Genomic DNA, 24,411 nt, shown 5'->3' with positions numbered 1-24,411 from the left:
AGAACTGGTTCAGCATAGAATGGTTCTTAATTATCTCACAGCAGTAACAGGTGGATATTGTGTCACACTGGCAACGCAGTACGGCGTGAAATGCTGCACATATATAACGAATAGTACCGAGGATCCGGTCGAGGTCATAGACCAAAAGATGGACGATATTCTCCAATTAAAGTGGGAATTTCGCAGGAGACACAATCTCACCCTTGCTGCTGTGGGTAATGAGCTGACTGGTTGGGTGTCATGGTTGAACCCGCGAAATTGGTTCTCTGGTTTAGGAGAATGGGCTCAAGGAGTCATAATGGATGTAGGGAAGTTTCTCCTATGTATCTTAGGTGTTGTCATAACGATTGGCTTGATATTTAGATGCGGTCAGGCTTTAATGAAGTGCAAACGTAGTACCAGGGTAATGAGTCTAAGGAGTGAGGAAATTGTAATTCCAATGGATTTGATTTATGACCCAACTGTAGAAACAATGATGTGATGAAAATGCGATTATACGGTCCGTTTCTTTCACCTGTTTTTCCGGTTTTTCCAAGGTAAAAAGACCCTCTTTTTGACGAGGAATTTGATGACCCTGTATACAGACAACTGATGGATTAAAGAAGAAGTTTTGACAACCTTATACACAGATATTTGATGAACTATGCCATAGACCCCCAGTTTCCCTAGAAATTTTAAATTTACGCTAGCCCAACACTTTTGTAAGTCTATGGACATTGACAAAGCTTTTTGCCCACACCTTTTGGCAAAAGCCCAAAGAAGACTGCATTCAACAGACACCGAACAAGACCTCAACCGACAAATGTTCATTAACCTGACATAGAATACCACTGCATTTACCATAATTGTGTCTTATCTTCATCTCTACAACCTTCAGGTAATTACACACATAGTCAATAGGGAATACCCGCACAGATATCAGCATTCACATATTCCCCCATTCATGTGTCATCAACTAAAATGTGCTCCCCCATTTTGTTACAACCACAGCCGAAAAGAGCTCGGTAAAGTTTGACAGCCCATCCACAGACCCGTATCACGGGATAAGAAGGAATTCAAATGTATACTTCGCAATACCTCGAAGCTTGATTTAAAACACGTACGGCACGATGATACATGACCCCCCAAACATGGATTCATACACACATGCTTCTGCTATCTCAATAGGTCATACCCTTTTCCTACCTTCTCCTCTCCTCCCTTACCCAATCATAGAAATGTATTTACACTTGACATATATTTTTCTCGTTTTGAAATGTTTTAGGAAGTGGCAGTTATTGTTGACTGACAAAGGGTGGACTGTCAAAGTCAGAAAAATATCACTATGTACACTGCCATATTTGCACCTCATGCGAGTGCCTGTTGCACGTTCATGAGCCCTGCCGTGCGTGCGCATACTCGCTGTTGCGTGCACCCGCAGGCGCACAGTGTGCGCATTTACGGTAAAGTTTGTGTGCGTCTGGCGGGCGACTCGTTCGTAACATATTTTAACCATATAATGTATTTTGTAGATTATGGTCCCTTTGATAGATTCTGAAAGTTTAGTTAATATAGCATGTTCATGGACAAAGATATCCCTCTTTGTTTGATACGAAGGGTCAGACATGAGTCATACAGTGGTGTTTAGTATCCATCGGAAGAGTATTTAATTAGCAATATTCCGGTGTTGGTTTGAAGCAGATTAATCGCTCGTGCGAATAGTTATGGACATAAGAAGTTTATGTACTTTTACTATTATTTGCACTTACTTATCCATGCGGCGGGAAACCTAGTTTCCCACCCACCTGAGCAGTTGGAAATAGTCACAGCCCACCTGTATGAATCAACCTATAACCTTTTGTTATAATGCGAAGACGAATTCCTGTGTCCAATGAACAATGAGATTGTAGGGACCATTGAATTGTATTGTGTGTGGGGCATAAATAGACAAGCCGATCATATCCAGCTCTCACTCTTCAACGGTTCTCATTGCTGATAATCGGGAGCTGGATATCCAGAGGCGCATGCGATCGTTCCCCTTGTGCGTAAGTTTTCTCCGCAATCTTATTGTCTTTATTGGTATTGTGGGCCATATCTCTCTCTCTCTCTCTCTCTTCTCCTCTTTCTCTCATTTTTCCCTTAAACGTACTTGTATTGTATTGTATTTCCTGTGTAGTTATCTGGTTAGTTAGTCTATGTTATATTGGTAGTGTATGACTTGTATTGTATTATTCTTTTGCAAGTATAACATTCATATAAGGCGTTAGACCCTCAGCCCGGTATTTGTGTATTTCTTATAGTGTTAAGTATTCTCAGAGTGTCGGAGACGCTCGAACAGCTTTAAGTTAATAAGGTTACATTGTGTTGCATCTACACCCCACCATTACACTAAGGTTTTTCCTGTATAATACATTGTTCATGGTTTACATGTAAAGGTTTAACATTGTGAGCGTCTGCGCCGCTGGTGATCTCCTCGTGGTCCCGAGCGTACGCTGCGCTATAGCGTTAGTCGGCAGCCAATAGCGGGCCTGCCTGTGATCTCTTGGCCGTGAGCGAACGTAACGCTTGAGCGTCTCGACTACGGCTAAGCGATTGTTACGCAACGTGCGTACCCTTACGGTACTCCAGACGTCAATAGCGTACAGTGTTCTTAGGCCTCTTAAAGGGTTTTAAGTAAGATAAATATTTAGCTTTATCAACATCCGTGTGTCCGACTGTGCAACGACTGAGACACCCACTCTCAGCACCTATAGATGCTGCTTCACTGTCTGGTGCACTAACTCTATGGTAGCTGCAGTTTCTTTATCCAAGTATGGCCTCCTATGTGAGTGGCTGTGTATCTCTGTAGGTGAACTCTTTCAGCAGCAAGCCTATTACACCATTTACTTAATTTAATATCTCTTTCTAAAATTTCTAATAAGAAAGTTTTGGCCTAGGTGTGTGTGAAAAAAATTCTGATATTTTAGGGTGTCGTGATTCAAAAAAAGTTTGGTAACTACTGCCCTAGAGGGTTAAATGAGTCATTAGGACTCTATAATTTCCATGTTGTATAATAATGTTGTATAATAATCTAAGCAACTAAAAATAATTAGATTAAATCCCATAGAACCGTTGATGGCCTCTAAATGATTGTTATAGCAAGTTAGTTTTTTTATTCTAGTGTTGCATCAATATATGTATTAAAAGTGGATATTGAATTAAGAGTTACGTATGCATAAAGCTTGTTATATTTCATTATCTATACAGAAATGTTTAAAATTGGTAAAAATTAAGGTTCACAATGTATGCTAATTGTAATAGATACACACCGGGTATGTTAAAATGTGACTTTGTGATGTCGTATTGCCACAACTCTGACACATTATGCACTTTGTATCTCTAATGGTAATGCAGTCAGACTAATGTGTGGTCTGTTTCTACTGAACATCATTTTAATGTTGCCTTTAAAGTTGTATTTTAACGTTGTTTGTTATACAAATGTGATTTATAATTAAGGAGATTGCCGACGTCACTTCTCAGTGATGACCCACTTGTTTGGAGGCGGAAAGCGATGCCGGAAACACGGGGGTGAGATTCATATATATTATGGTGAGTGTACACTGTGTTTTGTGCGGTTTATCTTGAAAAAAGATTTTGAACTAGAGTTGAAACGTTGATAATACCACTGTGCACTGAGTATGGATTGACTAGACTGGAGTGCCGTCTTTGGGAGATTGCCTTTGTATATCCAAGCCGAGTTGCAGTAGTACGGCGGAGGGCACACGGCAAGTTACCTAGTTAAGTAGATGACAGGCGTGCTGGAACCAAGCGTAGTATGTATATGTGTGTGTGTGTGTGTGTGTGTGTGTGTGTGTGTGTGTGTGTGTGTGTGTGTGATGCATCAGCAACAGCGCTTCTGGGAATCAAGTCAAGCTACAACAGGGCCATAAAAAATTTTTTTGTTAAGTCCTCAGAGAAGTGTGAAAAAGAGGTATATCAAGGAAAGCAGAAATACTGTCAATGTGCCTCAAGAACTGCAACCGGAGGATGCCAATCATGCCAATCTACAGCCTCTTGCGGAATAGTGAAGAAATGCGATCTCACAACAACACATCTCTGCAACAGCTCTCAGGTGAGCAGGAAACAACATCAGTTTAGAACTTGCAATTTGCGGAGCTTCCTTTTAACTTGTGTACATTGATTATCACTCTTCTGGATTTCAACAGTAAAATTCAGGAACACAGAGGGGGGTATCCAAGTAGCCCTGATGCAGTTTTGTCCGATAAAAATGGCCAATTATCACGATTAATGATAGATGGTCATTATCGCGGTATCTAATTAGAGGTAATTTTTATTGGCCGAAATTGGACCCAGGATCATGCGATAACATATGGGAACGGGTATAAGTCCCCGATCCCATGTGTTATCGTGGCTCCGACAGGACACTTATGGCAGATTATGTTTCATGTTCCTGAAGCATAATCGAAGCATAGTGCCAACATCAGGAGGAGGACCGTGCTGCATCGGGGCTAATTGGATAGCCCCCGGCATAATTGGATACCTCCAGAATTTGAATGGTTTTCATACTTTAGGTGACCACAACATTGCAGATTAGCATTCCAGTCTTGGAAATGCAGAAGTTTACCAACAAATGTGTGAGAGGGGGCTCCAAGTTGAGGGGGCTGTGAGGGGAGACAGTTGGCCCTCTCAACTGTAGAGAAAAGGTTTGTCTTTCAGACAGTTTTCAAGGACAGCTCTCGAGTGGAGCCCTCTGCACATTCAAATCTGAGATTATTGAGTTTAAGTCTCCTCCAGCTCTGACATTTTTTTTGTTTACTCAGTGAAATTTGTATGTTAATGTTGGCAATATGGCTTTCATGGGTGCTGTCACATCCTCCAATGTAGGAGTAAAGAGCCCCCACTCTTTCTCGTTTTTGGAGGTCATGCTGGATCAAACAGATGTCCGCTTGAACCTCCCCTACTATATTTACCAATATCTTCTCTGAGGTAGTGATGGTTTGTAAGAGTGCAGTGTAGAGGAGTCCCCAGAGACCAGTTGCCAATACTCCCATGTGAAAGGAAGTTTGAAATAGTACCCAACAGTGCGCATAGGCAGCTAGTCAGTGCAGTATCTTAAAGGGGCTTTCCCAACCCCAAAGACAGATTATGGACGTAAAAAAAGGGAAAAGATACTACTTCACCAGCGCCTGCCCCGTTTAGAGCGGGGTCATCCACCTCTTACTTTCCGATAATATCTCCTGTTTAGGAGTGTTCGTGTGAATTGATAACCGGAAAGAGAGAAAAAAACAAAAAATAGTGTAATACCGTAAAAACAAGTACTTTAATTAACACATCATTCTAAAAGCATATCAATGTGATTCCAATATGGAAAATACTGGTCAATGACACAGCATGTGTCATAAGTGGACAGAAACATTCACATAAAAAAATTCACATAAAAAAAATCCACCCTCATGAGAGGAACAGAAGCAATGGCTGATTACCGGTTCCTGGTGAACTGATGTGCGTTAGTTCTAAAGCGCATGTAAACCTCGGTGGTCTCTCCCAGCTGCAGCAAGGGGATCTCCCGGTCTCAGTATTATCCAGGCGTCGGTTTAGTCCGTAAGCATCAGTATCAACATGTGGGGGAAGAAAAGGCAAGGTACCCACGCGTTCCGACCCGCCTCGGGTCTTTCTCAAGGTCTGCTGCCAAAAGTAGAATGCCTCACTTGCTCCAAAAGTCCCGGTTTTATCCCCACCCTCCGGATCCCATTGGTCCCAGCACATCTGATCCCTATACATTATACATTATACAATAATTCCCAACTCTATGAATGGTGAAGGGTTCGCTAAGCGGTTTAAGTCGAATTGTATTACCATCCTGCAAAAGTCTGTCACATATTAGTAACTCTGTACTCTTTTATTAGATATGATTTAATGCTGAATTGATGTCCAGAAATTGATACAAATGTGGAGAGTACTGAGCAATATCCTCCTATGACTCTAAGAGGATCTCCATGACAACCGCAATTGCTAAGAGGGACTGAATAGTGACGACAGTCACGGTCATGTGACCTGCCTCCACTAACGTGCCGTGTCAACGTAACGTTTACCTACATCGAGCTGAATGAGACGCAGGTTGTGATGACAACGGCCGGACGCCACAGGAACAGTCAATTTACGTCGGTACGTGATGACGGGAACGGACATACACGTGACCAAGGTCACGTGACCAATACAAGAACTTGCCGATTGGAGTCACCATGGTAACATGATGCATAGAGGCGGAAATGGTCTTAGCACACAATGATCACGGACATATAGGTAATCAAATGTATAGGGATCAGATGTGCTGGGACCAATGGGATTCGGAGGGTGGGGATAAAACCGGGACTTTTGGAGCGAGTGAGGCATTCTACTTTTGGCAGCAGACCTTGAGAAAGACCCGAGGCGGGTCGGAACGCGTGGGTACCTTGCCTTTTCTTCCCCCACATGTTGATACTGATGCTTACGGACTGAACCGACGCCTGGATAATACTGAGACCGGGAGATCCCCTTGCTGCAGCTGGGAGAGACCACCTAGGTTTACATGCGCTTTAGAACTAACGCACATCAGTTCACCAGGAACCGGTAATCAGCCATTGCTTCTGTTCCTCTCATGAGGGTGGATTTTTTTATGTGAATTTTTTTATGTGAATGTTTCTGTCCACTTATGACACATGCTGTGTCATTGACCAGTATTTTCCATATTGGAATCACATTGATATGCTTTTAGAATGATGTGTTAATTAAAGTACTTGTTTTTACGGTATTACACTATTTTTTGTTTTTTTCTCTCTTTCCGGTTATCAATTCACACGAACACTCCTAAACAGGAGATATTATCGGAAAGTAAGAGGTGGATGACCCCGCTCTAAACGGGGCAGGCGCTGGTGAAGTAGTATCTTTTCCCTTTTTTTACGTCAATACTCCCATGTGGTCTGAGGTGGTGAAGGATCTGGGAAAATCTGCTGTAGAATTAGCACTGGAAGCTCTATATTTCTCAAGGTGCTTCACTTGCTTTCTCAAGGAGATAAATTTCAACTCCTGATTCTTACGGCAACTTAGCGCTGACAAGAAAAATATTAGGCAGAAAGTTCAGGATCACATAGGTGCTTTAGATCAGGGGTTGTAGCAATAACGGGTCATGTTTTATGGATTTCTATAATCATGCACAGGTGAGTTCATCTATTTTGCTTCATCAGTAATTATCCCACCTGCTCCCATACACATCCCCAACACATGACCTGCTGGGGTTACTTGAGGGTTGAGGTTGAGAACCACTGGTTTAGACAACCTATAGCAAGAAGATAGAGCACAAATGTCAAGTACTGCAAGCTGAGTAGTAAACAGCAAATAGCCACGTTTGGCTCAAGCAATGGAAAGGTAACCAATGGCAAGTCATTATAGAAGAATGGGACATAGTATTAAACAGAGGTCACGTCACTAATAAGCTAGAACCACAGTGACACATCATCTTTGTGGCTATTCCAAATGTGTTTCTCAGTCATTTATTGCAGAGGTCAACAGCTGAGGATGAATCCAGGACTTTTTCTAATCTTTTTAAGTAAGAGTGGAAGATTAGAAATAATCCACATAGTTGTTTTTTTTTTTTAATTATTCCATGTTTCTAGTTTTATTTTTTTGGAGAGCAACAAATAAATTATTTCAGCACCATGGTATGATAAAGTTAAACTTTCAGTCAAATAAGTTACTAATTTGTGTCTCTTAGGTGTGGTTAGATTTGTCTTTTTTAAAGTCACCTAAACAAAAACAAAAAAATCTGAATCTGAGAAGTGTTCAGAAAAATCTGGTATTAGTGAACGGGTTATCAAGTCATCCGTCTGTATGGAGATCAAAGAGAAAACATACAAACTCCTCTTTCAGTGGTATACGGTATAAACTAGATAACGAACCATATGTGTCTGCCTCAAAACCCACATCTGTGAAACTGGGGCATTCAGGGCAACATGTGCCATAAGTGATTAAGCTGTCCCAAGATAGAAATCTTCTTCAGCACCATGTAAGCACAAGTATTCAACTACTTCTGCCAGTCCTACGACTCACTTGGAACCTTGCAAGCCAAAAACTGACAGTGCCAGATGCCTGCCCCTCCTACAATTCCCATCCTTATCACAAAAGTCAAATATTCAAGCTAGAGACATCAGAAGCATAAACCATAACCTGCCCAACCAATTCTCCCGTGTCTGGCATATATAGACTGAGTATTTCGGCTTGCAGCTCCCTTGCTAGACTCCTAGGTTACCAGCCTTGGCAAGCATCCTACTGTACTTTTCCCTTTCTGCTCCCATCACATCTCTCTACTAATAATCCCACATGTTCCTCCCTCCTTTCCTGTTTTCCTACTTGGACAAAACTCATTAAAAAATTGCTAAAAATAGAATAGATCATTTTTGTTGCATCTCCCCTCACACACACAATTCTTCTCTTGTAAAATGCACTATAGATGCAAGGGAGGGTGGAGAAGACAAATTATTTATAGTATAACATTTTTCTTTTAACCACAAATTGTAATTCCTAAAGATAAAAGTGAAACAACATCTTCTACTATTCACAAAAAATTACAAAGTTTTATCTTTTTTTTCTATTAACAATTTAACACATAGTAATGTGCTACTGACCTCTTATATCCAGATCAGATGACTGCTCCCCATCACTGTATAATAACTGCAGGTAGCTCTCGGGTAAACTGTGTAAATCCATGACTGAGAAACCGTCACCTTTAACAGTAAAATAAAAATATGAAATGAATATGATACATTTAACTTAAATTCACAATTGCATTACAACATATGAAAACATCGGTGATACAACAGCATGGATGTAAGGAAAACATTGCTTACCATACATACAAATTGGGTAGGAGATTCACATTCTCCTGACATTAAACTATTCAAGTATTTTCCCATTTCTAAAAACAATCATTAAACTAAAAGTACCTTGATTTGAAGTGAGTTTTACCCGATATCAGATGATGTACAGTATGTGGAAGATTCGAATAGGGGCCATGACCCACTGAAAATCTTGGAATGTTCGGCTGTGCATATAATTACCCATTACGGTAGCCCTAGCATCATCATCTGCGTACAGTAACTCTATGGGGTGCAAGGAAAAACTTGAGATGCTGCTGGTCGCAATTTACTGTTCCCAAACTGTGCATCATGTCCAAGCTGCTAACTGAATTGGCCCCAATATGTTCTATTTATTACAGCTTAGAATGTAATTATGCATTTCCACTGTAATAGCCTGCTATATCTAATGTAAATCTGCCATAAAAATGATCACTAATGTAGCAACTGTTATAAGCAGGTGGAAACTGAATCTGCTCAACAACTGAAATATGCCCCAACACCAATAAGTAATTAATTAAATATTAGCAACACTTAGTGGATGAAGTGCAGGGTTACTCATGTGAGATGCGCATGCAAATATTGCGAGTATAGGTACTAGAACAGTAGGGGCAAGGGGGCAGCTCGCCCCTACCTTAAATTTGAGGCGCCATTCAAAGTACTGGGTTGCAGTGTGGACGCCATCTACAGCTAATATGGGCAGTGTCAGGATGCAGATAATACCCTTTCCGGCTCTCTAGTCCTCCCACACAACAGCCCTTCTCTGCCTGTCTCCAGGACCCATCTGGATGGATATTCATTTCTTATTGCCCGAATAGCGACAGTAAGAAATTCTATTTATCAAGTCTAAATCTCAATAAAATCTAAATGGTCTCCTTAATGTTGTATTTTTCTAGATAGATAGATAGATAGATAGATAGATCGATAGATAAATAGATAGATAGATAGATAGATATGGCAGGTAAGTCCTGCTGCCCTTGAGGGGGCGACATTCAGTGATTTGGTGGTGCCAAAATGGTTGTGGTGGCCCTGATTGCCAGTAATTGCTCAATTAGGTCATCCTACCAGGACAACCCACATTATAGAATCATGCAAAGTCCAAATGAATTGAAGCTTTTTGTATATAATTTTAAATGTACACTAAAGAGCACTTTAAGGGCCTGATTCAGAGCCGTATGCAATCTGTATGCAGTGCCGATATTCATGGAGTTGAGTCATTGTTTGCAACTGCGCATATAACTCATATGGCGCATGCGTTACACAATGTAGACACAAAGATGATGTTGCAATCGAGATGGATAGTATCCGAAATGTTGTGATAAAGTGATGAGCATTCTGGGCACTGACTGGGAGGTGGCTACTAGTGCACTCAAAAATGGGCCTTCTAGTGGGCATGTTATAGGTGTGTCAAAAAAAGTGGGTGCGTACACAGACACCGCAGGGATAAGTTTTGATTATGGCATTTAAGGATGCACCAATCGGTATTACTGCGTCCATGGACAGTGAAATTGGGCTTCTCAGTGCTTGCAAATTCATCCACATGGATGTACACCAGGGTAGGCGTTTGTAGACCATATGCATAAACTTGCAGAAGGGTGACCATAAACAGACAATGCTGTCCCTATCACTGAATTAACCACCACCATGTATGTTTCCCCTGTGGATGGATTTATACCATAGATGCGGACCATATATGGTACAATCAATGGGGACCATCGATGGTTAACCCACATACACTGCTCAAAAAAATAAAGGGAACACTAAAATAACACTTCCTAGATCTGAATTACTGAAATATTCTTATTAAATACTTTGTTCTTTACATAGTTGAATGTGCTGACAACAAAATCACACAAAAATTATCAATGGAAATCAAATTTATTAACCCATGGAGGTCTGGATTTGGAGTCACACTCAAAATTAAAGTGGAAAAACACACTACAGGCTGATCCAACTTTGATGTAATGTCCTTAAAACAAGCCAAAATGAGGCTCAGTAGTATGTGTGGCCTCCACGTGCCTGTATGACCTCCCTACAACCCACACAAGTAGCTCAGGTAGTGCAGCTCATCCAGGATGGCACATCAATGCGAGCTGTGGCAAGAAGGTTTGCTGTGTCTGTTAGCGTAGTGTCCAAAGCATGGAGGCGCTACCAGGAGACAGGCCAGTACATCAGGAGACGTGGAGGAGGCCGTAGGAGGGCACCAACCCAGCAGCAGGACCGCTACCTCTGCCTTTGTTCAAGGAGGAACAGGAGGAGCACTGCCAGAGCCCTGCAAAATGACCTCCAGCAAGCCACAAATGTGCATGTGTCTACTCAAATGATCAGAAACAGACTCCATGAGGGTGGTATGAGGGCCCGACGTCCACAGGTGGGGGTTGTGCTTACAGCCCAACACCGTGCAGGACGTTTGGCATTTGCCAGAGAACACCAAGATTGGCAAATTCGCCACTGGCACCCTGTGCTATTCACAGATGAAAGCAGGTTCTCACTGAGCACATGTGACAGATGTGACAGAGTCTGGAGATGCCAAGGAGAACGTTCTGCTGCCTGCAACATCCTCCAGCATGACCGGTTTGGCAGTGGGTCAGTAATGGTGTGGGGTGGCATTTCTTTGGGGGGCCGCACAGACCTCCATGTGCTCGCCAGAGGTAGCCTGACTGCCATTAGGTACCGAGATGAGATCCTCAGACCCCTTGTGAGACCATATGCTGGTGCGGTTGGCCCTGGGTTCCTCCTAATGCAAGACAATGCTAGACCTCATGTGGCTGGAGTGTGTCAGCAGTTCCTGCAAGACGAAGGCATTGATGCTATGGACTGGCCCGCCCGTTCTCCAGACCTGAATCCAATTGAGCACATCTGGGACATCATGTCTCGCTCCATCCACCAATGCCACGTTGCACCACAGACTGTCCAGGAGTTGGCGGATGCTTTAGTCCAGGTCTGGGAGGAGATCCCTCAGGAGACCATCCGTCACCTCATCAGGAGCATGCCCAGGCGTTGTAGGGAGGTCATAGAGGCACGTGGAGACCACACACACTACTGAGCCTCATTTTGACTTGTTTTAAGGACATTACATCAAAGTTGGATCAGCCTGTAGTGTGTTTTTCCACTTTAATTTTGAGTGTGACTCCAAATCCAGACCTCCATGGGTTAATAAATTTGATTTCCATTGATAATTTTTGTGTGATTTTGTTGTCAGCACATTCAACTATGTAAAGAACAAAGTATTTAATAAGAATATTTCAGTCATTCAGATCTGGGATGTGTTATTTTAGTGTTCCCTTTATTTTTTTGAGCAGTGTATATCTATCCCTAAGCAGGCCCTAAGAGAGCAAAACCCATTATTAGGCCTATACACAAAACCATAATCAGTAGTACATTGGAAATAATAGCATTAAATTACCAAATCTCCATGTGTGTGTGTGTGTGTATTTTTAACCCCTTAAAGACTGCCATCCTTTGTGGTTTTGTGTAAATACACATTGTAGTGTTTTTTGATATACAGTAAATGTTGGTTAAATGACAACAAGCTTTTTATTTATCAGGCTGTCAGAGTGAAAAAAAAAATGTTTGTGACAGGCAACGCTTTTATTTTAGATGCCTTTATAAAATAGACTTTTTTCTAGGGAAATACAAAAGTATTACTGAAACGGTACAATACTTGAAATACAAAATAACCAACTAGATTTAAAATATTAGTAATATATAATTAGTTATATTACAATGCAAATTAAACCATACCAGTCCAAACTTTATAGAAAGAGATATCGGGACCTAAAAAGGTGCCATGGCCCAGCGGAAAAGCATGTGGCCTCATGGGAAATGCCAAGCATGTGAGCCATGCGGTACACAGGGGGAATGTCCAGTGCTCCGTGAGCTGCCCCAGTCTCTCTCCAATAAATAGATGCAGCAATCATGCACACAGAATCTATTCACCACTTGCTCTGCTAAGCAGAGCACCCAATGAGAAGGGACATCCTAACCTTCCTCCCAACAGCAGGACCCTGTGTAATGTGGGTGGGACGCCGGGTCAGGACCCGAAAAGCAGGACTGTCTGGCTAAAATCAGGACAATTGTGAGGTACTGTATGCATTAAATTAACTACAAGGTTCTCCTGGAAAAAGAGCCCAAAATATACTTTTTTGTGATTATCCCCTCCATTATTATCAAGAAATTAGTGTCTGCTTAGAAATACATTCTTAAATTGTTCCCAAATTTATCCTGTCTTTATGCAAAAAAATGTGTGGAATTTTCACAGGACACTAATATATAATTAGGCTTTCGGCAAATGTTAATTGGATTATGCAATTTGTTTATTACAAAGCACAGATGTATAGCAACTGTCTACAATTTCCCGGAACAACTCTTAAAGATTTATCACTGGAAAAGTCCCTAATTTTCAATGACACAATTTTTTCAAACACCCTGAAACCGAATCTTATTGTCTGGTCCTTATGACTTCAGATTTACTGAACAAGACAATTTCAGAAGTTAAAATTGGTGCACACATCTAATCCTGCACCTGTTGCCCTTTGAACTAAAAGTGGATCCAGGGCATTAACCCCTAAGCGTAGGACAGTAAGGGCATACAGATGCAGGTTAGGCACACCTCTTTGAAATGTTACTTATTTTAAAATGCACACATTTTTAAATATGTTAATTATGAGATTTCAATTTTATACCTACTTTAAATGGGTGGATTGATGATGATGATGATGATGATGATGATGATGATGATGATGATGACGACTGTTGCAGGAAGCATTAATCTTTACTCTGGATTTAATGTTGTACAGATTGTCTCCTATATCCAAAATGCTTGCGACCAGAAGTATTTTGAATATCAGATTTGTTTATATTTGGGAATATTTGTATACCATAATGAAATATCTGCGGGATGGTACCCAAGTCTATACACAGAAAGCATTTTATTTTTCATATTACCTTATACACATTGGGGGAGATTCATATGTTTGAAAAGTCAGTTGGGAGTCTGTTTTTTCCTATCTAATAGACAGGAAAAAACAGAGACCCAACCGACTTCGCAAACATTTGAATCTCCGCCATTGCCTGAAGATAATTTTATACAATATAGTTTATATTTTTGTGCATTAAATAAAGTATGTCTACATTGAACTATCAGAAAGCAAAGGTGTCACTATCTCAGTCAAGCTAAAAAAAAATAGTATTTTGGAGCATTCCGTAATTTGGAATTTTGGATACGGGAGACTGAACCTGTACATATGTTAAGGTGTGTTCAACTCTAAATACAGACTCAGAAACACAGTGTGCAGTGACATCTTTGCTCATATGTAAACAGGGCAGCCGTAATTTCAGCTCTAAATCAGGCCTAAGGCCAGATTCCATTAACTGCCCTACTCTCTACCATGGTAGCATCACAGCACTATGAATAAGCCAGCTGTGTAATGTCACACTACTTTTACAGCATTGAGGACGCACCAGGAAAAGGGAAGTGACAAAATTCACTGCAGAGAGAAATTAAATTGTCAACCAAAATGTTAAATAAATTACAGTGAAATTACAGTGGCGGCGACCCATGTTCTATTGGTCGACCGGCATCTCTCTGTATTCCTGACCCAAGCAGCGCAAGCTGTGTCCAGGGACAAATTGCAGCTCAAACTTGCTGTGCTTTGTCCAGAGCAGCAAGTGGTAGTGAAGTAACAGCTGATAAACCTAATATAATCCATTTGCTGTTCATTCGTATTAATACATAATTATGTGATTTTTGTATTGTAACAAACTAATTTTACATAAATAAATCGCTCTTCTGTAAGTATTTAGTCAGTTATTTCAGAGGCGATATCTCTAATGGTTGCAAGCTGTGCTATGCCAGGGGGCGCAGTCTTTTCCCAGTGGGGTGTGCTGTTAGGTTCACTCTTTACTGCAATAGAAGCATTGTCTAAAGACTGGGAGCATGCTCTCAGGTTGTCAGTTACTGGGAGCCACCACATCTTCTGATCAGTCGCAAGGATCAGGATGGGAAGGAGCACTGGATGAAAAAGTGACATGAGCGCAACCCTCCTTGTGTACTTGTTGCTTCTCTGTCCCTGTTCCTATTCTTCATTCACAAATGTTGGGAGGTATGCATGAGAACCAGGGCCTAAGCACTAATTCTGCACAAAGGCCTGCTAATTTACTAATTTCTGCTATTGGATTACTTATTAATAAATGTGCTATAAATTGAGAAAAACTCTTTTACACTACATTTAGTTTTACTGCTTATCAGTCAAGCCTTGATCATTATGGTGCAAGTTAGAATCTACAATGTGGTATTATGTTAGTATTAGTATTAGTTTGGAATGTAAAATGTCAAATTATATTAAATTAATTAATGAAATGGCTGAAGCATAATACACGGAAACTGCCTCCAACATGATCATTTTCCGCTTAGAGCATAATGTTTTGGTAATAGTTGTGTTTCCCATAAGTAATGTGTTTTAAGCCGACCGTGTTGTGTACTCCAAGTCAGACAGATGTTCTGATTTCCGAGTCACATATTTTAGTCACTAAAATAAGACGTTATGCAAATAGGACGGTTTGATGCACATATATGAGTACTATTAAAACACCAGTGGCCATGACAATGTACGTAGCACATGATTAAAATACAGCTGTATATTATTTCCCACTTCCTGTTTTAGTGACAAGCCTATTTAAACAATTGACACTGACATTTATTAATAAATTTAATAACACGTTTGTTATCATTTTAATTTTGCACTGTAGAATATATAATTTAGGAAAAGTTAGGGAAATACTGTTCTTATTACAATTTACTACTTGCTTTAAAAAAAATAGCCCGTTTGTGTGCCCATCGAATCTTCAAATCATAATAATCATTTAAATGAAACATTTACTCAAAGAAGGAGATATAAATCTGTAATAAACGATTAGCATGCATATCATGTGTTGTAAGCTGTAGCAAACAAGCCTGACATTTCAATGTAACGTCGGGGTAATGAGTTTCTGCCATCTTTAGGTGTAAAGCTGGAATAGGAATAGAGCAAAGTGTACATTTATCTGCCTCTTGGACTTAAAGTGTCCTATGATGGGTAGTGGATAAGTGGAATAGCCTCCCATCAAAGGTTGTTGTTGTTGTTAAGTTCCATCAAGTCGCTGCCGACTTATGGCGACCCTATGGATAGCTGTCCTGAACAAATTTTGATATTCTGACAAGAATGTTGATAGTGTAGTATCCATAGTTGTGATTGTATCAAACCATCTCGCTGCTGGTCTTCCCCTTTTTTCATTTGTATTTAACTTTTCCCAGCCTCAGAGTGACAGGCTCCTCTCACACACAGTGACTGTGCGGCGCAAGTGTGCGACTGCTATTCCGGGTCCCTATCTGTTGCAGGCAGTTATGGGACATGGCAGCAGCTCCGCTGGACAGGATTCCTGTGCCCTGCGCTGGCCTCTTCTGGTAGGATGTGAGGGTCGCATGGTTCCTGCTGTGTGGTGTGCAAGTCTGGATAGTGGGAAGTGCAGCGCAGGTGAATCTCTCCCCGGGGCAAGAGTGGATTAGTGAGGGTATATATGGCTTTGGTATAGGGTAGGGGAGCTGGGAATGCAGCATGTAGTCATTGGGGACAGACAGACTGAGGGATGTATGTATATACATTATATATATATATATATATATATATATATATACACACACACACACACATATATATATATATATATATATATATATATACATATGGAAGGAAGGGGGGGATGAGGGATATATAGCGACTATAGTGTTAATAAAATGTACAGTTGCCAATTCTAAAATAACTATTTATTAACATAAAAATTGCACGTAAAAGAAGCACATATAAAAAATGGGACAATGACACATACACAGCTGGACTAAAAACACTTTAATGAAATCTTAAAACTACAATAAAAGCAAGTAAAATGGATTTTCCTTATCTTTGGTGAGGTAGGTACAAGATTTATCCAACGCGTTTCGTCTCCAAAGACTTCTTCAAGGGGTAGGGACAAAGTGAACCTGCAAGTCTATTTATAGCCATAATGCTAGGTGGGAGGGTTATAGTTGTGATGAAGAATAAAATACATGATGTCACAAATAAAAATTTTATGGTCGGTTGTTAATGTGGTATCTCTATCCAAGAATTCTTTACACGCTTTCACTCCCTTCTCATGTTCAATACATGTGTAAAGTGATTGAACATCTATCGTGACCCACATATATGAGTCCTTCCACTCTATATCTTTCAGAAGGCTCAATACTGATGTGGTGTCTTTGAGATATGATGGGAGATCCTTTACATATGGTTTTAAAAAGACATCATTTCTACTTTTATATGTATCTATTGCCAAGGATACCGGGATATGCCTATGCACCTAATGAACTACGAGAAAATGGCCGCTGCAGCCGGGATACCTATGGAGAAAATCCCATCCAATATGGCCGCCGATGTATGGACTTATGAAAATAGAGACTTCCTCCCCCTGGATCACAAACACTGAGCACCTTCTACAGTGCACTGAACTGAAATCACGAGCCGCCGCGGGCGCATGCGCAGACGCGACCGGAAGTGGGGCGGAAGTGACGAACAGGGCCCATCCGTCACCCGAAGTGTGGCGGAAGTACCACAATTTCATGTCTAAGACGATTTCTTATGCTTTTTAAGTAACTGTATAGTGCTCAGCACACTCGTTTTTGCATACAAATAGCTCCTACTAACCCTGCTCCCATTGTACTACACCAGTGAATAGTTTAGTAACATTTTTCACGTAATTGTATCACATGACTCCCTATGATGTCATAACCCTCCCACCTAGCATTATGGCTATAAGTAGACTTGCAGGTTCACTTTGTCCCTACCCCTTGAAGAAGTCTTTTGAGACGAAACGCGTTGGGGAAAATCCTGCTTTTATTGTAGTTTTAAGATTTCATTTAAGTGTTTTTAGTCCAGCTGTGTATGTGTCATTGTTCCATTTTTTATACAGTGGGGATCGAAAGTTTGGGCACCCCAGGCAAAAATTCATTTTAATGTGCAAAAAGAAGCCAAGGAAAGATGGAAAAATCTCCAAAAGGCATCAAATTACAGATTAGACATTCTTATAACATGTCAAAAAAAGTTTGATTTTATTTCCATCATTTACACTATCAAAAGAACAGAAAACAAAAAATGGTGTCTGCAAAAGTTTGGGCACCCTGCAGAGTTAATACCTTGTACTGCCCCCTTTGGACAGCTGAGACCTTGCAGTGTCATGGATTGTTCTCAATCATCGTCTGGAAAGACCAGGTGATGTCAATCTCAAAGGTTTTAAAAGCCCAGACTCATCTGACCTTGCTCCAACAATCAGCACCATGGGTTCCTCTAAGCAGTTGTGTAGAACACTGAAACTGAGAATAGTTGACGCTCACAAAGCAGGAGAAGGCTATAAGAAGATAGCAAAGCATTATCAGATGCCCATATCCTCTGTTCGGAATGTAATTAAGAAATGGCAGTCATCAGGAACAGTGGAAGTTAAAGCAAGATCTGGAAGACCAAGAAAAGTATCAGACAGAACAGCTCGCAGGATTGTGAGAAAAGCAAGTCAAAATCCACGTTTGACTGCACGATCCCTCCAGGAAGATCTGGCAGACACTGGAGTTGTGGTACACTATTCCACTATAAAGAGATACTTGTACAAATATGGTCTTCATGGAAGAGTCATCAGAAGAAAACCTCTTCTATGTCCTCACCACAAAAATCAGCATTTGAAGTTTGCAAATGAACATATAGACAAGCCTGATGCATTTTGGAATAAAGTTCTGTGGACCGAAGAGGTTAAAATAGAACTTTTTTGCCGGAATGAGCAAAGGTACGTTTGGAGAAGGAAGGGCACAGAATTTAATGAAAAGTACCTCTGTCCAACTGTTAAGCATGGGGGTGGATCAATCATGGTTTGGGGTTGTATTGCAGCCAGTGGCACAGGGAACATTTCACGAGTAGAAGGAAAAATGGATTCAATAAGATTCCAGCAAATTTTGGATGCTAACTTGATGCCATCTGTGAAAAAGCTGAAGTTAAAAGAGAGGCTGGCTTCTACAAATGGATAATGATCCTAAACACACCTCAAAATCCACGGTGGATTACATCAAGAGGCGTAAACTGAAGGTTTTGCCATGGCCTTCACAATCTCCTGACCTCAACATAATTGAAAATCTATGGATAGACCTTAAAAGAGCAGTGCGTCACAGACAGCCCAGGAATCTCAAAGAACTGGAAGACTTTTGTAAGGAAGAATGGGCGAAGATACCTCAAACAAGAATTGAAAGACTCTTGGCTGGCTACAAAAAGCGTTTACAAGCTGTGATATTTGCCAAAGGGGGCAGTACAAGGTATTAACTCTGCAGGGTGCCCAAACTTTTGCAGATGCCATTTTTTGTTTTCTGTTCTTCTGAAAGTGTAAATGATGGAAATAAAATCAAACTTTTTTTGACATGTTATAAGAATGTCTAATCTGTAATTTGATGCCTTTTGGAGATTTTTCCATCTTTCCTTGGCTTCTTTTTGCACATTAAAATGAATTTTTGCCTGGGGTGCCCAAACTTTCGATCCCCACTGTATGTGCTTCTTTTACGTGCAATTTTTATGTTAATAAATAGTTATTTTAGAATTGGCAATTGTACATTTTATTAACACTATAGTAGCTATATATCCCTCATCCCCCCTTCCTTCCACATTGTTTCAGGGACTTACCACCCCTGTATTTTTTGAGGGACTCAGCAGACGCCCCATTAACAATAGAGGGGAGTGTTTTTTAGGTTGCCAGGTGTACAACATATCTGTGTTCTATCACAAGTGGCGCAATATTAATCCCTGCTTTTATAATTATCTTTGGTAATACTTTTATATTGCTGCCTGGTGGAGGGATATACCTGACAGAATGTTGAGAAACACAGACCATACCAGTAAAAGAAATGTGTGGTGTCAAATTTTTTTTAATGAAAGTGCTATTGCAAATGAATCGACCGAACCCTGTGATTTAGATTATTTATTTTGGGGAATTGAAAGACTTCTTACCAAAGAGGTCAAAACATGGTGGTATGTCAAGGGCCTTGAGCATTACATCTCAATGGACAGAGTCCCAAGGGGCCTGCGACTCCTTAAACAACCCACATTAGGCAATCAGGAGGGGGCATTTATAGAAAAATGGGACAAAATACTCTACACCTGCTCTATAGACCTAATGAAACTCCTTATCGAGGAAAAAAAGAAATTAAACTGAAGGAGAGAGAGCTGGAACCCTTCAAGGATAAGGAGGACTACAAAGTCAATGAAAAAGTACTAAACAAGAAAATGGAACGGATTGAGGACGAGGTTATTAAAGGGAAGGAAAATAAATTTTTAAGGGACAAGAACGACTATGAAAAAGGGAGAGTGAAGAATTGGAGCAGGTTCAGTTCAAATGGACATTTTAATCCGAGAACTAATGGAGGAGGTTTGAAATCCACAACCATAAGGACTAATGCCATACAGAACAAGAACAGAAATACTCCAAACAGCAGTATCAAGACGTCAAATAGAATTTTGACCCTGCAAAGATATGGCTCAAACAATGAACAGGATTTTTTATCCCAAAGAACAGGTGCAAGACAAAAGACAACCATAAGAAATACAGTGAAAGAGGACATACGTCATGCATCGCCCCTCAAAAGAAGACATGCAGAAGAAGAGGATCCAGAGGAGGAAGGAGGGAGGGAATACAAGAAAAGAATAATTTAACAACCAATCCAAAAGACAAAAGTATATTCAACTTATCCCAACACCCATTAACGGAACCAGAAATATCTCTTTTAAATAAAGGACTCACTTTTGCGCCAACGGAAGGTCTAAGCAAATTCGACACCTTCATCGATCTGAACAAATTTGTCAGAAAATTAACTTTGAAGAGACATTTTTTGAAAAAGGAGGATGCAGTTATAGCCAATTATGAGAACCGTTCGAAGTCGGGCCTAAGACCAATCTCAAAATACTACCCTTTAGAGTCCAAAGGGAGTAACATCAGCATGTTTTACGAACTGGTTAAGAAAGACCTGTGCGACATGGACCAGGAGAAAATACAAGAGAAGAACCTGAGCAATAGAGAAAGTGAGGCCCTAAAAAATTTACAGAAGAATAAAGGGATTATCATAAAACAAGCTGACAAAGGGGGGGGGGGGGGGGGGGGCTGATCATCATGGATCGGGCAAAGTACATTGCAGAGGCAGAAAGACTACTATCAGATGGAGAGTCTTACAAAAAACTCTCAGGAGACCCGAAGGATGATTATATTGACGAATTGAGGACACTTCTAAAAAATGGTTTAAGATCAGAAATCATCACCAAAGAGGAATACCAATTCCTAATGAGATCAGACCCCACTACCCCCATCTTCTACTTTTTACCCAAAATTCACAAAAGCTTGGACAACCCGCCCGGAAGACCGATTGTGGCGGGTATAGACTCACTTACTTCTGATTTATCCGAATACGCTGATGTCTTTTTAAAACCATATGTAAAGGATCTCCCATCATATCTCAAAGACACCACATCAGTATTGAGCCTTCTGAAAAATATAGAGTGGAAGGACTCATATGTGGGTCACGATAGATGTTCAATCACTTTACACATGTATTGAACATGAGAAGGGAGTGAAAGCGTGTAAAAAATTCTTGGATAGAGATACCACATTAATAACCGACCATAACATTTTTATTTGTGACATCATGTATTTTATTCTTCATCACAACTATTTTAAATTCCTGGACCAGTTTTATCTACAACAGTGCGGCACTGCAATGGGTACAATTTTTGCGCTTAGTTTCGCAAATCTTTTTATGGGTTGTTGGGAGAAAGCTTTTATATATGATCACCTTGATTTTAAAAGCAACATCATCTTTTATCAGAGATACATTGATGATATTTTAATAATCTGGGATGGAGACATTGAACGTTTTAATCAATTTTTTAAACACATCAGCACCAATGAAATTAATCTTGTTTTCACTTCCAACATGAACAAGGAGCAGATTGAATTTCTGGATTTGATTCTCATGGGAGAGAATGGGAGAGTTACAACAAAATACTTCATCAAACAAGTAGATACCAACAGTTATCTCCATTACAAGAGTAACCATCTCAAAAGTTGGAAGAATAACATTCCATTCTCCCAATTCAGTAGAATCAAAAGGAATTGTAGCAAACCAGAGGACTGCCAATCACAGCTGGAGATGTACAGTAGCAGATTCAAGCAAAAAGAATATCCAGATACCATTCTAAGGGAAGCCATCACCAGAACCAACGCAATTGACAGATCCGAACTGCTAGAATACAAAACAAGGGAGAAAGCGAAAAACTCCACAGCATTCATGACAACTTTCAATCGACATGATAAATCTATCCGTGATTCATTCAGAAACCACTGGAGAATATTGCTCATGGATCCCATCCTCAAAGAAATCCTCCCTCCTCGCCCTGAAAGTTTTAAAAAAATCACGAAACCTCAAGGATATTCTGGCCGCAAGCATTCTGAGGACTGACCAAGAAAAAGGCTCCACCTGGCCTAAGTGTGTTGGCTCTTACAAATATGGGCAATGTAACATATGCAGACATCTACATCCAAACAGGAAAACTTTTACGGACGTGGAAAAAAAGAAGGAATACAAAATCAAAGATTATATGAACTGTAATACTCAATCGGTCATTTACCTCCTAGAGTGTGACTGCGGCAAACAGTACATTGGAAAGACAAAGAGACCCTTGAAGCTAAGAATACACGAGCATGTGAGGAACATCAGAAATAAAGTAGAAAGCCACGCTGTTTCCAAACATTTTATTTCAACACATAACTCCAACCCTGAAGCCTTGACATTCAAAGCCATTGAACTGGTACAATTGGGAGAAAGAGGTGGTGATCTCGCCAATAAACTGTCACGTCGGGAGATGTTTTGGATTTTCCAATTACAGACACTACAGCCAAGAGGATTTAACGACAACTACGAGATCGCTCCCTTTTTATAAGTCACGGTACTAAAATACTACAACTGCCTCCCCTTTTCCCTATCCTCCCTCCCCCGCCTCCCGGCCTTCATATCCCTTACTTTCCCTTCCCCATTCCTTCACCCCACCCCCCCACCCGCCACTTCCCTCCCATAACCTTAATTTTTACAATTTCACAATTATAAGTTTAGATCCATTTTTCTTGGAAAAATATTAACATTTAAGTTAATGTTGGGGACTGGAGCAATAACCCAGAAGGCACAACGTTGGTACAGTCACACCCCGCTGGAAATGCACAAACACGCCCGATCTTGGAAGCCAAGCAGCGTTGGGCCTGATCAGTACCAGTAAGGGGGACCATCTGGGAAGATCAGGTACTGTAAAATACGTGAGCAAATAGTGGCCTGGGAAAGGTGTTTTACTCCATACAAGTTCACTGATAGACCACGCTAAATTAGGGTATTATGCATCAATCACTATAGGTGGTGTATATAAGCACGGGCTGCTATACACAATCCACTTTAATTACATTATTTATTAAACATATGCACTATATTTGTAAGGCACTTATAGCTCTGCACCTGTTAAACATTATTAAATAAAATAGTGCGGTTATACACACCGCATCCCTTAATTGTAATATGTATAAATCCAAGCACAAGCACTTTATTCATTTATTTATTATACTTTGCATAAGCTCTGCACCTTGCACACATCACTTAAATGATGCAATCTATGTTACTCATATAATGAGTAACCATTATAAGCAATACACTATATAAAATACCAGTATTATGGTCCACTGCTATATGCATCTATTTCCATCATTTAAGCTTTCAATATGTGAAATATGCATGGATGTATATAAATGACTCCTCCTGACGCTATTTATTTCTACTTTTCTATGTATCTATTGCCATGGATACCGAGATATGCCTATGCACCTAATGAACTACGAGAAAATGGCCGCCGCAGCCGGGATACCTATGGAGAAAATCCCATCCAATATGGCCGCCGATGTATGGACTTATGAAAATAGAGACTTCCTCCCCCTGAATCACAAACACTGAGCACCTTCTACAGCGCACTGAACTGAAATCACGAGCCGCCGCGGGCGCATGCGCAGACGCGACCAGAAGTGGGGCGGAAGTGACGAACTGAGCCCATCCGTCACCGGAAGTGTGGCGGAAGTACCACAATTTCATGTCTAAGACGATTTCTAATGCTTTTTAAGTAACTGTATAGTGCTCAGCACACTCGTTTTTGCATACAAATAGCTCCTACTAACCCTGCTCCCATTGTACTACACCAGTGAATAGTTTAGTAACATTTTTCACGTAATTGTATCACATGACTCCCTATGATGTCATAACCCTCCCACCTATCATTATGGCTATAAATAGACTTGCAGGTTCACTTTGTCCCTACCCCTTGAAGAAGTCTTTTGAGACGAAACGCGTTGGAGAAATCCTGTACCTACCTCACCTAAGATAAGGAAAATCCATTTTACTTGCTTTTATTGTAGTTTTAAGATTTCA

At 40.5% G+C, this 24,411-nt stretch overlaps 1 protein-coding gene and 1 pseudogene across 3 annotated transcripts in view; one reads left to right on the top strand and one right to left on the bottom strand.

The window, feature by feature from the left end:
* Positions 1 to 24,411, bottom strand: part of CIITA (class II major histocompatibility complex transactivator) — a 234,643-nt gene that overhangs the window by 177,799 nt on the left and 32,433 nt on the right. For all 3 annotated transcript variants that reach the window (XM_063934288.1, XM_063934287.1, XM_063934289.1), the window contains exon 2: positions 8,640 to 8,738. In XM_063934288.1, the coding sequence (XP_063790358.1) occupies positions 8,640 to 8,738 (99 nt within the window). The remainder of the gene's footprint in view (positions 1 to 8,639; positions 8,739 to 24,411) is intronic.
* On the top strand, positions 23,141 to 23,259 carry LOC134946194 (5S ribosomal RNA; annotated as a pseudogene).

The sequence above is a fragment of the Pseudophryne corroboree genome, chromosome 7 (assembly GCF_028390025.1).
Source record: "Pseudophryne corroboree isolate aPseCor3 chromosome 7, aPseCor3.hap2, whole genome shotgun sequence".
Taxonomy (NCBI): domain Eukaryota; kingdom Metazoa; phylum Chordata; class Amphibia; order Anura; family Myobatrachidae; genus Pseudophryne; species Pseudophryne corroboree.
Note: the sequence above shows the minus strand (reverse complement) of the source record. Positions and strands in the feature narration are given on the sequence as shown.